The 18,785-nt window shown below is 41.7% G+C and overlaps 1 protein-coding gene across 1 annotated transcript; it reads right to left on the reverse strand.

Annotated features, from left to right (window-relative positions):
* Positions 1–11,441: 11,441 nt before the first annotated feature.
* Positions 11,442–13,073, reverse strand: LOC141601347 (uncharacterized). Its single transcript, XM_074421621.1, has 2 exons — positions 13,052–13,073; positions 11,442–12,754 (listed from the first exon to the last, which is right to left on the reverse strand). Exons 1-2 carry the CDS (start codon positions 13,071–13,073, stop codon positions 11,442–11,444), a joined length of 1,335 nt encoding a protein of 444 aa, XP_074277722.1.
* Between the last annotated feature and the right edge of the window lie 5,712 nt (positions 13,074–18,785).

Here is an 18,785-nt window from a genome sequence, read left to right on the forward strand (position 1 = left end):
TTTGCTTCATGAGAGAAGAGTGACCCGTGAGAGTCCATTATTAAAGGTCTTGCAAGGTCGACGGTTCACTTTATTATAAACATCTTACAACTTATTTGCAGTTGACTGTTTGCTATAAGTGTTAGTTTGCTTGCATTAAATTGGTTTAAGTGGGCATTTGTAGCCAGCTCTGAGTTATCTTTTCCGTTCCATTAGTTTGCATTTAGTTTACTCGAGGACGAGTAAAGGTTTGGTTTGGGGAGATTTGATACGTGCATTTTATATAGTCCTTTTAGGCCTTTTTATGCACGTATGTCTATGCTATTATCGAATTTGGAGCAGAAATGTAGTTGTCTTGGGATGCGTTATGCCATTTCGGGAGATAAAAAGACAAGTCAAAGCTGAAATTAACGAAATTGTGAGCTGCTGAAGTCAAATATCACTGGATCGAATGCTTATTTGATCGAACGAGTGGTTTTAGATGGAATAATAGGTCGATCGAGTACTTATTTTAGTTGATCGAACAGTTTCATTTTAGGGTTTGCTCGATCGAGTGGTTATTTCACTCGATCGAGTGGTTTGAGCTTAGTTTTACTCGATCGAGCAGTTTTAAAGGGCTCGATCGAGTGGTTTCTATTGGGCTCGGGCCTTTTTAGCTTTAATTCGTCATTAGGTAAAATAAAATTCCTATTTCTTATAAATAGGAAGGAGGGACATCATTTGGAAGACTCTTCTCACATCTTGGACTGCGTTCCTTGATACTTTCACTTTACTCTTTCTCTGTAAACATTCCTTCCTCTCCTTTTTCGGATTTACTATAACTTTCTCTCTTTTCCTTTATTTATGCTTATGTTTATTTCTCTCTTTGTTTTTGTTCTTCCCTTTATTATGTCTAGCTAATTCTCTCTGCTAGGATTAGGGGAGTCGATGATTATTGTTAATTGTTAATTAGTTTGCAGATCTATCGTTGTTATTATGTCTCTATTGTTTATCGCTGCTTTAATTGTATCCTGCTAGTTGAGTCGACACAGTTAGCTTATTTAACATTGGTAGGCCTTGACCTAGACTGTAATACCCGCCCTTTTAGAGACCCGTTGACCAGCGTTGACCGACCCTGGGAGCAGTAATAGTCCTTAGAAGTGCGTACCAAAGTTATCCTGTGTTTTGAGTTATGGGTGGTACTTGATAGAGTAGAGGCTACTCGATCGAGTAGCTAGGATACTCGATCGAGTAGGGGCCACTCGATCGAGTAAGTGGGTTACGCGATCGAGTAGCGTCTTTTCAGCGAGGGTTTATAATCGTGTTTTGTTAAAACCGCAAATCATTTCCGCCTCATTTCTTCAGATCCTTAGGTCGCCTCCTTCCCTTCCCTTTACCATTTACCTTCCATGGGAGCCTTTGAAGGTCCTTGTGCCTTAGGAGTTCATAGCTTGAGTCGGGTAGCGGTCCTTTGCCAGGTTTCCTCATGTAGGTATGTCGTCATCGTCATCCGTATCTTTGTCTTTGCAGTTAGGGTTAGTTTGGTAGTGATAGATGATTGTGTTGTGTATATTGGTGTTGCTTGATTGCTGGATATTGCATGTATGGGCTTGGGATCGTTGCAGTCGCTTAAAGGTAGGTTCGCCTACTCAGTTTCTGTGGATGGTCTAGTGTGTCGGTCGTTGTGTCGTGGTTGTTGCGTTGTGTTGTGTTTGTGTGGCAGAGTATATGCAATAATCGGTTGGTGTATACAATTTATTGGTTGTTGTTGTATTGCAGCTGTCTGTGATTGATTGTCTCTGGTTCTCGAGGTACGTCCTCGGCTGAGTGGAGTCACTTGCGGGAGTGGCCTCACGCCCTAGTTTCGCCCTCCGTGGAACCCGCCACGGGATGGGATGTGCACATTAATGGGACAGGGTTATCGCTCGGTATGATGAGCGGGGCTTTGGTGGGAACGGCTGCGGTCCCCCACTGGCAGGGCTGGTCCAGTGGACAGTCGGTGACGGAGATTGATTGGAGTGGGTGTGATTGTGTGTGACTAGTTGTGTTTATATTGCGTTGACGATTGTTGTTGGTTTGTGTTGTGTCTTACCTCAGTTGCTGACCTTGTGTGGTTGTCTTGTTTGTTTATGTGTCTGCCATGATCCCTTATAGTGAGCAGTCAGTCTTAGCAGGTGTTGATGTGGTTGATAGCTGGAGTCCTGGCAGGGCTGCGTCATCACGAGTTCTGATAGAGACAGTGTATAGCTTACGAGTTGTATCTTTATTTTGTTAGTTGGTTGTAACACTTGTAAATGTAACTATAACTGTTCTTTTATCGACTTTTGATGATTACTTACCTCGGGCAACCGAGATGGTAACGCCCTTATATGCTAAGGAAGGTCTAGTTGAGGCTCCTCGGTATATGGGGGTGTTACAAAGTGGTATCAGAGCGACGATTTTGGAACCTGTAACAAATGAACCTAAAACGTAGTGAGTCTAATAAAATGAACCTGGTGTGTGTGTAATGGGAGCCCCAGCTGATGCTATATTTTGGGTGAGTAGGCGCCCTCATTTCAAAATCTTGGCCCCATTGTGCTTAAGCCAGTCACTGGGTAGGTATATGGAGTCAGAAAGTATGTACTTAACGTGTATGTTGATTATGTTGGAAATTGATTGTGGTTGAGTCTTTGTTGAAGTTGATATTAGTACACTAGTTACGTTAGAATCGTGTATGGTGAATTGGTGAGGGAGTGGAGGAGCGTATGTGACGATAATGAGGAACGTATAAGGTTTTATGTGATAGAAGTGCCTGAAAAGTGTACAAGTGTATGTTGTAGTATGAAATGTGGTAATTTTGGTGTTTGTTTCAGGTCGTTATTGATGGTGGTCCTATACGAGTTTATAAGTCTTACCGTAGCTATAATGATGATAGCTAAAGAAGTGTTGAGATATAGTATGAGAAACATCAAGATAGTAGTGGGTATATGCAATGTTTAATGGTTGAAAGTTTCCGTTGTGTGGTGATTAATTTGTGTAGAATAATTGTTTATGTTGAAACTTGAACATGATAGTAAGGCACTTGGAGGACGTATGGAAAAATTTATCGTTAGTTATGTGTTTTGATTAACGTAAGTATAAGTTGCTAGCAATGTGGTAAGACGAGTTAGATATGATACAATGACATAATTGCGTATACAGATGACTCGGTAGCAGGTAAACTATGTTGTGTGAAGTTTGTTGTAGCGTAACGTGATATGAATCTTATCTGATGAGACCGTGTGATATATATTTGAGTAGTAATGATAATATATGAGTAAGTATGATAACCAGTGACGATCTCCAAACTTGGTTTGGAATCGACACGTAATGTTGTTTTGCAGGAATCTTCAGTTAATTTTGTAACTCTGACTGTGTACTCAACCTTACTTGACCGAGTGCGAGTGCTTACTTGACCGAGTAGACCTCACTCGATCTAGTTAGGAAGCTATGACGTCGAGATGTAGGAATCTTCTGCGGATACTCGACGAAATAGCACCTACTCGATCGAGTAGAGGGCACTCGATCGAGTACCCTAGGCACTCGATCGAGTAGGCTACAGTACAGTGGCTTTTACGGGTTTTATAAAACCCTTGTTTTTCCTCATTCTTCTTATTCTTTCCTCTTCTTTTGAAACCCTAACCTCCTAAACCTCTCAAAACTCTTATAATTTGTGTTTGTGGTGATTAATTTGGGTACTTTTCTTTGTTTGATCTTGTTCTTTCACCTCCTATTTGATCAAGGTATGAATTTCTTTCCTATTTTCATATTTTCATCACTTAGAATCTATTGGAATGGTAGAATAATCTGAAATTTCGATTCATATGGACGAAAAATTGCTTGTAATGGTTGTAATATGATTCACATGCTTCCCTTTCATGATTGTTGATGTTTATTGTGCTAAAAATAGAATAGAAATTGCAAATTTGGGGACGAATTTTTCTAGGGTTTGTAAAATCAAATTGATTTTTGGGTGTTCTCTACATGTTGGATGATAACATTGAGTAGTATATGTTGCATATATTATGTTGGAAGTTGGATTTTGTGATTTTCACCTTAAAATTTGCCTTAAAACTCCGTCTTAAAAGTGCCTCAAATTGAAATTCGTTTTCTATAATTGAGATTTTGTGTTGAATATGAATGAATGTGTAAGAGCTAAACCTTTGATATAATAGTAGTGAAGTTAATTCTTGCTAAATATGTCAATTTGTTACAGCTGTAGAGACCGTCTGACTATTTAATTGAGGACTTTGCTCATAATGTAGAATGTTGGTGATGGTGTGTACCTAGTTGCCTTTCTATGAACGTAAATGAATGTTTTGTCTGTTTTCAAGTATATATGGAGTATTATTTGAGCCATGTCTTGGCAGTTGAAGTAGTCGAGTAAATCATGTTAGCCATGCTAAAATTTTCACAGCTATAGAGATCGTCTGAAATGCTATGAACTGAATTTATATATATATATATAATTTGGGAATTGGTTGGTGAAATTGTGTACATAGATGATTATTCAATGTTCAATGTGTGTAAATTACATGTTTTAAGTGCCTATGCAAGTATGTGTAAATTGTATGCTGAAATAGATGCCAAGACTGAACCTGGGGACCCGTCAAAGTAAGAGGGGGAGGGCTTCTCAGCCCGAAATTGGGGAGGGTAGCGGACCGGTCGTACCGTCTGTACCCGAGTATCCTTCGGTAGTCTTTGTGGACTTCAAACAGAGAGAGAGAGATTTGTAGCGTTACAGAAACGCAAGATGAGACCCACCCGTTGTGTGGACACCACACTTCTTGATGACCTAGGGATTGAGACGGATGTCCATCATATCTTTGAGACCTTGAGGTTCACAGGATTGTATCGTTTGAGAAAGCATACCTATCCTTTTCTGACTTTGGAATTCATGAGCTCGTTTAAATACGAGCCAGCTCAACAGTCTGTTGAGTTCCGTCTTATGAACACGAGTTTTGTGTTGACCATAGACCTCTTTGCTTCTCACCTTAGTTTGGCTAAGCCTCCCAAGGATTCCATCAGCGATATTCCATCTGAGTGCGAGGTTTGCCGCCTTATGCCTTGTTTGTCTGGGAAGTCAGCTCCCACCTCCAGTAACATATTGATTAACGATTTTCAACATGTCACTTTGAGGATCTTCCTTCATTCTATATCGAATCTTCTTTATGAGAGGCCGGATATGAGTAAGCTGAACAATCACGAGTTGTTGCTTTTGATGTCTTATCTTAACCCGGAGCGGACTGAGAGGGTGGTCTCCAATGCTCCTGCCATGGTCTGAGCTAGCCTTACTTTGATGGCTACTTCCACCACTCGGTACTTGAGTTGTGCTGCTCTTGCCACCTGGTTAGCTGAAAAGCTAGCCTCCTTTGAGGCTTCTTCTGAGTACGTTCCCCTATCCACACCGGTGCCTACCATGGACAGAGACTACTACTTCGACCTGAAATGATTGAGAACCTTGGAGGATGGTAGCCTAGCATGGAGGGTGTGGGGTATGAGCTGGATGAGGATACCGGCTCTTGAGCACCTTCCACCGACTGAGCCTTTGGATGCGGTTGATTCTGATGAGGAGGATGAGGATGCACCTCGACAGTTACAGACATACCTCATTGACGACACGATCTTTCGGGTGATGCCTGAGCCGAACAAGGGGGAGAACGTGAGAGCGGTGAAGGATAGGCCCAGGTTGGGGAGAGGACCTCGTCGTGTGAGGGAGAGGACAGCTGAGACCAGACCACAGCCAGCAGCACCACAGCAGCACCCTTTTCCTTGTTACCCCTACCTCGATACCCCGGAGACACGTTCGAGCTACTTGGCAGAGAGAGTGTCATCTACTTTGACACTCAGGAACATGCATAAGATGGCGTATGCTCAGGGTATTGGAACCGAGGGACCACATCCAGTGTGGTGGAGCGGAGTTGGGGACTACAGTGGGGTTTTCCACTCCTACGGAGTGGACATGCTGGCATGGGGGACACCTCAGTCCTTTGCCTTTGGTGGTTTGACCCCATGGTATGAGATTCCAGGCGCTGGAGCAAGGGTCGATGCGGGTCTTGGGTTATCAGGAGCAGGCACCTCGGGAGGGGATGGTGGTGGAGATGAGATGATGGACGAGCAGCAGCAGCAGGAGTGATACTTCTTTCTTCCTCTTTGTTTATGGTTGACTGTGTTGGATGGTAGTAGGTGTTTTAGTTAGTACTTTTTACATTTGGTTTATATGGATGGCCATAAGGCCATATTTGCTTGGTTTAAACTTGTTGCAGAATTTTGAGGAGTCGGGTTGTCATCCCGACTCGCGTTTATCTGACATCTTATATACATATATATATATATATATTGTTATGACGGGAAGACTTCGAGGGCTTTGACCTGTGGTTACTCGACAGAGTGTCCCTCACTCGGTCGAGTAGCTGCAGATGTGACGAGGAGGGAGTATTCTGAACTCGGGCTACTCGATCGAGTAGCCAAGACACTCGATCGAATAGCGGGCACTCGATCGAGTACCCTATATACTCGATCGAGTAGCACTGTTACAGGAACATTTCGTTATTTAAAATCGTTTTAATGTTAATATCGTTACATTTTTTGAGGTTTAATATGGTTGTTTATGATTAGTAACATGTTTGAACCATTAATTTCATATGTTGGGAGTCGTGTTAGTGTTTTGGATGCGTATTCGTAACGAACAGTGCAAGTAGTAGTTGGTTCTTATTGCATTCATATTACATCTGTAATATCTACTAATTATATTTCACCGGAGTTGTGTCCTTCCATATACATATACAAATGATATATACATGCACTCGTAACTGTGGCTAGTTATTAGAATAAAGTTGCACTTGCTTTTATGAATTAATGGTTGTATGAGTAATGAGTAATGTCAATAACTAATCATATGAGTTGGGTACATGTCAAGAGGTAAGTTTTAAGTAATATGAGTTGTAATTCGGTGGTGAACTTCGGGGACGAAGTTCCTTTTTAGAGGGGAAGAGTAATGTCGCAAAATAAAAGGCCGATATTACAATTATTTTGTTGTTTGTTTATAATGTTTTCTATTATTTCGGTTACATTTCTTGTATGAAACTATAATTGTTTTCACTTGTTCGTGAGTAATTGTATGTTGAAGTAAAAGTTGATAGGGTGCTTTAAAAGACGGTCATAAAGAGATAGTTATGATGTCATGTGTTGGAATAGAATCGTATCGTTGAGTAACATAGTGGTGTTAATGTGACATGTTTCGTGTTAATGGTTGTCATTAGTGAAAGTGTTATCTCATAGTGCGTGGCTAAGAGTTGTGAGCAGCAGTGTAGTCGTTGGTTGTGTTGGTCCATGTTCTGAGGTTGGTATTTCAAGTGGTAGCTTGTAGAAGTCGATCTATATGGAGCGTTAGACAGTTGATGATGATGATATGGAGGATAGTATTTCCGAGGAGTAGTGACCTATGTAGGAAGAGTAGTGGTGTCGTTTTGTTTCCGTATCTTGTGCTTTGGGATAGGTGAGTTGAACTTCGGGGACGAAGTTCTTTTTAAGGGGGGAAGACTGTAATACCCGTCCTTTTAGAGACCCGTGGACCAGCGTTGACCGACCCTGGGAGCAGTAATATTCGTTAGAAGTGCGTACCAAAGTTATCCTATGTTTTGAGTTATGGGTGGTGCTCGATAGAGTAGAGGCTACTCGATCGAGTAGCTAGGATACTCGATCGAGTAGGGGCCACTCGATCGAGTAAGTGGGTTACTCGATCGAGTAGCGTCTTTTCAGCGAGGGTTTATAATCGTGTTTTGTTAAAACCGCAAATCATTTCCGCCTCATTTCTTCAGATCCTTAGGTCGCCTCCTTCCCTTCCCTTCACCATCTACCTTCCATGGGAGCCTTTGAAGGTCCTTGTGCCTTAGGAGTGCATAGCTTGAGTCGGGTAGCGGTCCTTTGCCAGGTTTCCTCATGTAGATATGTCGTCATCGTCATCCGTATCTTTGTCTTTGCAGTTAGGGTTAGTTTGGTAGTGATAGATGATTGTGTTGTGTATATAGGTGTTGCTTGATTGCTGGATATTGCATGTATGGGCTTGGGATCATTGCAGTCGCTTAAAGGTAGGTTCGCCTACTCAGTTTCTGTGGATGGTCTAGTGTGTCGGTCGTTGTGTCGTGGTTGTTGCGTTGTGTTGTGTTTGTGTGGCAGAGTATATGCGGTAATCGGTTGGTGTATATAGTTTATTGGTTGTTGTTATATTGCAGCTGTCTATGATTGATTGTCTCTGGTTCTCGAGGTGCGTCCTCGGCTGAGTGGAGTCACTTGCGGGAGTGGCTTCACGCCCTAGTTTCGCCCTCCGTGGAACCCGCCACGGGAGGGGATGTGCACATTAATGAGATAGGGTTATCGCTCGGTATGATGAGCGGGGCTTAGGTGGGAACGGTTGCGGTCCCCTACTGGCAGGGCTGGTCCAGTGGACAGTCGGTGACGGAGATTGATTGGAGTGGGTGTGATTGTGTGTGACTGGTTGTGTTTATATTGCGTTGACGATTGTTGTTGGTTTGTGTTTTGTTTTACCATAGTTGCTGACCTTGTGTGGTTGTCTTGTTTGTTTATGTGTCTGCCGTGATCCCTTATGGTGAGCAGTCAGTCTTAGCAGGTGTTGATGTGGTTGATAGCTGGAGTCCTGGCAGGGCTGAGTCATCACGAGTTCTGATAGAGACAGTGTATAGCTGACGAGTTGTATCTTTATTTTGTTAGTTTGTTGTAACACTTGTAAATTTAACTATAACTGTTGTTTTATCGACTTTTGATGATTACTTACCTTGGGCAACCGAGATGGTAACGCCCTTATATGCTAAGGAAGGTCTAGTTGAGGCTTCGGTATATGGGGGTGTTACATAGACCGGAAGGTTGGAAGGGGTGAGACCTGCAGTGAGCATTAGGGCACTTTAGTGAGGGCGGAAGCTAAGCTATTAGTGTTTTAGGGCGAATTGAGACCGGAAGGAGATATTCATTGCCCCTTAGACCGACACATCGACTGATCTGTGACCTTAGCCATGATTAACTGACGTTCATTGATGACCCGACATCCTAGTTTTCCTTCTCTATTGCTAATTTCTCTTAGCCTTATTTCTCTTACCTTTAATCTTGTTTAGATTAGTTCAAACAAATCAAAACCTCATTAATGACCGTAGACAGACCCAATAGATAAGTAGATAGTGACCGCCTCCCTGTGGAGATCGACCCTACTTACTGCTAGCTTCTGTTAGTGTAACTAGGTATTTTATTTTTGGTACCTGACGACGGTATCAAGCTCCTAACAACTCTTACCCGGGTTCATTTTATTTTGACTCCCTAAGTTCATTGGGTTCATTGGTTACAAGTTCCAAAATCGTCGCTCTGATACCACTTTGTAATACCCCCATACTCCAAGTGCCTTACCAGGACCACTTAAAGCATGAGAATGCTACCATCTCGGTTACCCGAGTCAATGTATATCAAATAAACTGTAAAAGAACGTACTTTAATAAATAAGTTTAAGTGATTACATAACAAAACCAACTGTAAAGTAAAGTACAACTGTTCTACAACCAAACTACAACTGAAGTAACAAAAGTATAAAGAAAACACAGCGGAAGACTACTATCAGACTCGAGGCAACTCCATCCCCAGCTAATCCCGTGCGCATCCATAGTATACCAGCTAGACAACTACTCACCACCCCCGAATGGATTACCACAGTTTTTAAAACATTTAAACGGGGTCAATACTAATTACACAAAAAAACAGCTGCAATAAAACAATACCACAACCAATTCAATCAACCCAAACTCCATCACATCACCACACACCTGACTACACACTAAAGTGTGTAGCCCTACCAGATTACCCATCGCAACAGGTAATCCTTGCCGCCAGTGGGGGACCGCAGCCATTCCCACCTAGCCCCGCTCATCTCATCCGAGCGATAAACCTATGTTCATTAATGTGCACATCCCCTCTGTGGCGGGTTCTACAGAGGGCGAATCAAGGGCGTGAATCCAATGAGATCGTCACAATCAACTAATCATAATCATTCTTCAACAAAATCACCTCCTATAAACACACAATCATACAATCACAATCTAACATCAACAATACTCCCAAAACCCCCAATTTACCCAATTAGGTTTTCAACTAAAATCAATAAAATGATATAAAAACTGTATAAGAATATTACCCTCGACACGACGAACTCAACGGCGTAAAGAACACGACGATCCGACCACCTTAGCCTTTGGGATTTGTTAATAACGTGACGAATGCGAACTACGTAACTCTTTTCTCTTCTCTTGAAAGGTTTTAAGAAGTGAAAATGATTAAGAATGATGACGGAAGCCTTTTATATTAATCTCGCGTTATTAACAAAACCCGGCTAAAACAACCTATAAGACTCACTTACTCGATCGAGTAAGTAACTTACTCGATCGAGTGCCTCTTAATCGATCGAGTGTCACACATACTCTATCGAGTACCCAACAGGCAGACTACTGTTTTGGGTAAAAACATACTTACTCGACAGAGTAAGTCCCACTCGATAGAGTACCCATAGACATAGAAAACTGTAGTATTACAGTTGTGAATGCATAACTCTCCATAAGACCAAGTTGTGCCCTGTGTCAGGGTGAGCTACAACCTGATCTTGGCCTAATTCCTCCCCAGCTTCCATTTCCTCCAGCACTAGGCTCTCATCCTCCTCATATTTAACCATTCCTTCCCTTTCCCACTCTTCTACTTCCATTGCTATCAGTGCTCTCTTGGAAGGACAATCCTTCCTGAAGTGGCCATATCCTTGACACTAAAAGTATTTGATCTTTCCCTCAGTTACAAGTGGGTTGGTTTTCTGATTCATGGGGGCTTTTCCTTTATCTAGTGTAGGTGGTGCAGCTGGTTTAGGTGTACTATCAATCCTGACACCAGTAAATGGTTTGAGTGCAGGTCTAGTGGTGGTTTTAGACACTGCAGGCTTAGCCTTTTTCATTTTTTCAACTCTCAAAGACAGGTTAACCACATCATCATAAGACCACAGGGGTTGCATCCTAACCTTTGTGGCAATATTCTTATCAAGACCCTCCAGAAACCTATCAATCCTTTGCTCAGGTTTTTCATTAATCTCACATTGTAAGGTTAACTGCTCAAACTCCCTCAGGTAGGTCTCAATTGGTCTCTCATCTTGTCTAAGTTTGGACAGTTTAATAAAGAGATCTTGAGTATAATCCTTGGTGACAAATTTACTCAACATCTTTTTCTTAAGCTTACACCAAGACCTAAGTGATTCTTTTCCTTCTCTAATCCTTTGGTGTTTCAGATTATCATACCAAAGAGAAGCATAACCTTTTAGTTTCAAGACAGCAACTTTTTTTTTTTTTTTTTGGGTAAAGGTAAGCTTCTCATTAGAATCAATGGTTTCCCATACAATTACAAAGTATTCATTTCATACACCCTCATAAAAATTAATGCTGCCTAATGTACTCAATCCAATTTAAAGCCCTAGTATTGCGACTTTTGATCTGTAATTGCCCTAATCTCATTTTCACCTCATTCTTGACCCGTTGCAGAATGCAACCAGGCCTACTGACATATCCATCCACCCTGCTGACATTCCTTGCATTCCAAATGTTGTACATTAGACTTGCTAAGATTACAGCAACGATTTTCTTCTTGCAAGCACTATGCTCACGTAACTGAACCCACCACTGAATCACTTCCAGACATGGAAGCTCAAGCACACACCAACTGGCAACCAAATCTTTGCATTTTTTACTGAAAATACAGGAAAAAAAGAGATGTTCATGAGACTCTTCTTGTAATCCACACAGGAAACACCTATTACTCTGAATGATGTGCATCCTTATCAGCCTATCCTGAGTTGTTAACTTCTGATGAGCAATCAACCAACATAAGAAGTTTTGTTTAGGGATGATCCACTGATTTAGCACCCAAGGATACCAAGATACCTTGTCCATCTCTGGTTTCAGCACCTGATAACCTGTCTGACTGTTATAATGCTCTATATCCGCATTGAAAATGTGATCTTTAAGTAAATGCTTAACCTGGCAAATTTTACGCCAAGCCCAGCTGCTGCCACTCCCAGGTTCATACTCATTCCAGCAGGTATTCTTTATGTAGATGGCATGCACCCATTTTACCCAAAGATGGTCAGTCTTTTGGGCCACCCACCAAGCATATTTTCCTATAGCAGCAAGATTCCAAGCATGAAAGTCTCTCAGTCCTAGACCCCCCTGATTTCTTGCTCTGCATATTGTCTCCCATGAAACCAACATTGGACTCTCCTTGTTATCAGTGCCATACCATAAGAAAGCTCTACAAATAGCCTCCAGTTTGCTAATAACAGTTTTGGTAAGGATAAAGATTCTAGCCCAATAACTGTGCAAGGAATTAAGCACAGCTTTGATCAATACAAGCCGTCCAGCATAGGAAAGCTTCCTAGACCCTAGACTCCTTATCCTGTCAACAATCTTATCCACCAGGATATTGCAATCCATAACTGACAAACATTTTTGGGAAACTGTAACCCCCAAATATTTGAAAGGAACAGTACCTCTTTTCATACCAGTTGCTCGCTCTATTTCAGTCACCAACTGAGCATCAATACCATTATAATAGAAGCTGGACTTGCTGCAATTCATGGAAAGTCCAGAGGAATTTGAGAACAGCTTGAAAGCTTGTAGCATCAGACCTACAGAGGCCTTAACATCAGTGTAACCTTTATACTCAAAGATTTTCTCAATATCCCTAATCCATTCTAACAAATCATCAGGATTTAGGCTACCAGAAAATTCAGGGATTTCTACCTTTAGATGCTTGTCTGTGTGCTCAGGAACCTCCTCTTGTGTTATGATATTCTCCTCAGATTCTTATTCATATCCATGTGGTGGCTGTCCTCTCCCTGCTCCCATTAAGAAGCCTCTGCCTCTACCTCTTCCTCTGGCAGGTGGTTGTCTTCTTGGATCATGATTTGGAAACCTCTCCATCACTAAATGGACAGCATTGAGTAGGGTGTCTACATTTTATGCAAGATTTTCTATTCTGGTTTCAATACCAGCAAGTCTCTCTTCACTCATGGTTGTTTTTGTATTTTTGTTGTAGGTAGGGATAATGAACTCACAGTTTCTCTCGACCCAAGACTAACACAAATGTGGAATTGTGTTAAACCTTGCTCTGATTACAAAATTGGAGTGTCAAACCCCAGGACAGACACAAAGATTTAACCTTTAAATGAGACCAACTGTTCTGGTGTTTTCAGGATGCAATGAACTTTCAGGATTTGATTAAAAATACCAAATGGCCTGCTAAAATCGTGAAATTTGGTGAAAAGCTAATTAAATGAATAAACTAACTCTGATTAAAATTTCAGGAAATTTGAAGCACTCCAAGTATTTTTGATAAATTAATTAAGATTGCCTGACAAAAGAAATCAGACAATTTGACACATGAATGATGTTTGAGCCTAAACAAGGACCAAGGGATATAATTATCAACTCAAATCCCATAGAATACTCACAGGAAAGCAAGATAACAATTTAGACAACTTAAACTATAATTTATCACAGCCAGGCACAGATAAAACCCAACTCAAGTTAACAGCAAGACCAAATAACCCACAATCTGAGCACAGGATTGAATGAACCTCACTAACAGACTTTTTTCAACTCCTACAGACTAAGTACAAGATGTTAACAGGCCTGACTCTTAACTACAGACTAAGCATAAGTTATAGAGATTTGAATTTGAGAGAAAACTTAGGTTTAATATTCATCAAAAGTTGCCTGAATGCAGTTGGAGAAGAGGTCCTTATATAGGCCTTCCTCTTGGAAATCCGTTACAAATTTTAACCTAGAAATCTCATCCAAGGGCCATAATTAGTTCTTAGGACATAAACAAAGTTTGGGAAATATTTTACAATGATGGCAAAATAATTTAAAGGAATACTGCAATAAACAACAGAAATTCTGCACTGATAGTGTCATGCTGCTTCCTAGGCTGCTGTATTGATTTGGCTGGGAGTATAAGGACGAATGGGGGCAGTAGAGGCCTTGACTTTGGCTCTTAGGTGATATCTGAAATATGGAGAGACAACCAAAAGCACTCCAGCAACAACTCTTTCTTTGTTTAGCCAGAAATGGTAATATGCTTTTTGCTTTATGTCCCTTTCAGCAGCTTGACTTTCAGTTTGATTTTCTCTTGGTTGCAGTGTGAATTAGGTATGGCTCCTTAGGACTTTTATGAGCTTAATTGATCAATGTTTCAGCAGGCCTAGGTGGCAGCTGGTGGTTGAGCTTGTACTGGTACTTGTGACCTCCCAAAGCAGGCCTGGCAGGGGTTGTTAACAGGGTAGTGTGACTGGGATTGTTGCCTGCTACCTTATCAGTGTTACCCTGATCTCTGGCTCCTGCTGCACTTCCTCTCTTGCTACCCCTGGGGTTACCGTACTCAGCTGTGTGAGTAGCTATCTGATCAATCAACTTCCAAGCATTACCGTCATTAGTATTATCTTGGAATCTCCCATTAGCAGCTGAATCAAGTAAGGCTCTATGATCATCATACAACCGGTTGTAAAACTGGTTGCAAAGGAACCAAATTTCGAAACCATGGTGGGGGACAGACCAAACTAGTCTTTTGAAACGAATCCAAGCTTCATTAAAATCCTTAATAGGACCTTGCTTAAAAATTGTGATCTGACTTCTCAATGCATTAGTTTTCTGTGGTGGAAAATACCTCTTGTAGAATGCAAGAGCTAGAGAAGTCCAATTGGTAATTGCGTCGATCTCCATGTCCAAGTCCCGTAACCACTCAGCTGCATCATCTCTCAATGAGAAAGGAAAAAGAGTTTGTTTCACGTGATCTTGAGTAACCTCAGCTGTCAAAGGAATAGAACAGCAATAAGTAACAAACTTCTCCATATGCTTTGCGGGGACCTCTCCTACTTTTCCTCCAAACATATTTCTCTCAACCAAGCTTATGTATGAAGGCTTGATCTCAAAAGTCCCCTTATCAGTGGTAGGGAGCTTGAAGCCTTTAGGAATAGAAGCAACCGTGGGTTTGGAGTGACTGGCTAATGTCGGCATCTTTGATGTTGTAACAGTAACTAATGCAGAAATAAGAGTGTCCTCTTCAAAGGACGAATCTTCTGTAAAAGTATACCGCTCGTAGTCAAGTGTACTTAAGTCTTCCACCTGACTTACTTCTCTTTGAAATTTTCGTCTGTACTGAAAAGTCTTTTCTAGAAAGCGATCAAAAGGTATAATCTCTAACCTGTTATGTGACACCCCCATACTCCAAGTGCCTTACTAGGACCACTTAAGGTATGAAAACGTCACCATCTCGGTTACCCGAGGCAATGATACTCAAATAGACAATAACGGAACGTATTTAAATGATAGTAAAGTTTAGGTGATACAACAAGTTCCAAAAACTGTCAAAAGAAGTACAAGTGTTCTCCAAAACCAAAGTACTCAAACAGCTAAATAAAACACAGCTGAAGACTCTAAGACTGGTGGTGACTCCATCCCAGCTATCCCTCGCATAAGCCATCATACCTACTCAACAACTGTTCACCATCCCCGAATGGATCACCACAGTTTTTAAAACAATTAACGGGGTTAGTACTGATTACATAAAACAAATACCATAAAGGAACAATATCACAAACAGCTCAAACAACTCAAACAGTTCAAACAAATCTCCAGTCTCCATCTCCAATCTCCACACAACAGACTACACACTAAAGTGTGTAGCCCTGCCAGAGTACCCATCGCAACAAGTACTCCTCGCCGCCAGTGGGGGACCGCAGCCGTTCCTACCTAATCCCCACTCATCTCCATCGAGCGATAAACCCACCCCGCTCATCTCCATCGAGCGATAAACCCAAGTTCATTAATGTGCACATCCCCCTTGTGACGGGAACCACAAGGGGCGAATCAAGGGCGTGAAACCACTCCCGCAAGTGACTCCACTCAGCCAGGGACGCACCCTGAAGATCACAGACAGATACACAACCAATCAACCATAGACAACCAACAACCATCAAAATCAAGCCAATATTATATTTAACCAACAATCACCATCACAAACATATTATGTAGCCAATAATGAGTAGGGAAACCCTACCTAGAAAGCAAACGCCAACAGACGATCAAGCAGCTAAATCAGAATCTTTCCTCAACGAAACCTTCTCCTATAACATACATACATGCAATTACTACCACATTCATATAAATCACCCAAAACCCCCAATATCACCCAATTAGGGTTTAACCAATCTTAACAAAACATTATAAAAATTAAATAAAAACCTTACCCTCGACACAAGGATCACAACGGCGTAAAGAACAATGCAATCCGACACTCCTAGCCTTGGGATTTGCTAATAATGCGGCGAGAACAATCAACGTAACTTCTAATCTTCTCTTTGAAAGGTTTTAGGGTGTAAAAGAGTTTTAAGAAAAGTGACGAAAGCTTTATATACTAATCCCGCATTATTAACAAAACCCGTCAAACATCACTCATAAACTCACTTACTCGATCGAGTGACCCTTACTCAATCGAGTCCCCAACTTACTCGATCGATTACCCTACAGGCAGACCACTGTTTTGCGTAAAAAGCTAGTTACTCGACAGAGTAAGCCCCACTCGATATAGTACCTTAAGACACATAAAACCGTAGTATTACAGTCTTCCCTCCTTAAAGAGAACTCCGTCCCCGAAGTTCAAACCACAACCAAAACAAAACACACTAACATCACCCCGACACAACAACATAACCAAAACTCAACACAAAACTCAAAACATACCTCCAAAACAAAACTCAACCCGACTCAAGACAACTACTAACTGTACTAAAACCAACATAAAACATGCAAAAACTTGCAAAAACTCTATGCGGCCATCTCATATCCCCCTAAAAGAAACAAGGTTACGTCCCCGTAACCACACATACCTGATCGAAAAGAGACGGATACCGCTCCCTCATAGCCTCCTCCGCCTCCCAAGTAGCCTCCTCAACCTCATGGTTAGACCAAAGAACCTTAAGTAACACTGTCTCACCGTGTCTGGTTTTCCTAACCTTGCGATCAAGAATCTGTTTGGGCACCTCAAGATAAGACAAGGACTCATCCAACTCGATGTTCTCTACCTCTAACACATGTGATGGATCACTAACATACTTCCGCAGATGAGACACATGAAACACATTATGCACTCTATCCAAAGCAGCTGGTAAAGCTAACCGATAAGCAGCCTCACTCACATGATCCAAAATCTTATAAGGTACGATAAACTTCTAACTCAGCTTCCCTTTCTTGCCAAATCTCATGACCCCACGCATAGGAGACACTTTCAAAAAAACCTTGTCCCCAACCTGAAACTCTATGTCACGACGATATAGATCTGCATAACTCTTTTGTGATTCTGGGCCGCTTTCATCCTTTGTCTAATCAGCTTAACCTGTTCAACCATCTCCTGTACCATATGTGGTCCTAAAACAACTGCCTCAGCACTATCATCCCAATAAATCGGACTCCTACATCTCCTCCCATACAATGCCTCAAATGGCGCCATGCCAATACTGGTGTGATAGCTATTGTTGTAAGAAAACTCAATCAAGTCTAATCTCAGCTCCCAGCTATCACCAAAACCCATAACACAAGCTCGCAACATGTCCTCTAAAGTCTTGATGGTCCTCTCTGTCTGTCCATCTGTCGCAGGATGAAATGCAGTACTCATCTTCAAGGTAGTCCCCATCATCTCCTGCAACTCTTTCCAAAACCATGATATGAACCTCGCATCTCTATCGGACACTATATCCTTAGGCACCCCATGCAAACGAACCACATGCTTCCTATAAGCCAAAGCCAACTGTATCTTGGTCCAATTATCTTTCATCGGCACAAAGTGAGCTGACTTAGTCAGTCGGTCAACTATAACCCATATCATGTTATTACCCGTTTGACTCCTCGGCAAACCCACTATAAAATCCATAAAAATGGACTCCTACTTCCACTCAGGTACCTCAAGAGACTGAATCTTACCTTGTGGTCGTCTCTGCTCACCTTTCACTCTCTGACATGTCAAACAACGAGCCACGAACTCAGCTGTTTCCTTCTTCATCCCAGGCCACCAGAAAGTCTGCTTTAAATCTTTGTATAACTTGTCACCGCCTGGATGTACCGAATATGGTGTGCAATGAGCCTCTGTCATGATCAGCTTCCTCAATTCCTCATCATTAGGAATACACCATCTCTCATCGAATCTCACACTGCCATCTGTATGAATAGAGAATCTAGACATTGTCCCTTTCTCTACTCCAGCTCTCCACTCCTCAATCTTGGGATCCAAAGCCTACTTCCTGCGAATATCATCATAAAGGTCTGGCTCTACTGTCAAATCTCCCCTAAAATCCCCTCTCTGTATCATATGTATCTCCATCTTCCCCACCTCATCTCTCAACCTCATCAAAGACATAGATGTGCAAAGAGAATGCACACTCTTCCTGCTTAAGGCACCTGCAACCACATTAGCTTTCCCTTCATGGTATATAATATCCATGTCATAATCCCCAATCAGCTCCATCCACCTCCTTTGTCTCATGTTCAACTCCTTTTGAGTGAAGATGTACTTGAGACTCTTGTGATCTGAAAACACCTTAAAGGTCGCCCCATAAAGGTAGTGCCTCCAAATCTTAAGAGCAAACACAACCGCACCCAACTCTAGATCATGGGTCGGATAGTTCTCCTCATAAGGCTTCAATTGCATAGAAGCATAGGCAATCACTTTCC

The sequence above is a fragment of the Silene latifolia genome, chromosome 9, assembly GCF_048544455.1.
Source record: "Silene latifolia isolate original U9 population chromosome 9, ASM4854445v1, whole genome shotgun sequence".
In the NCBI taxonomy this organism is placed as follows: domain Eukaryota; kingdom Viridiplantae; phylum Streptophyta; class Magnoliopsida; order Caryophyllales; family Caryophyllaceae; genus Silene; species Silene latifolia.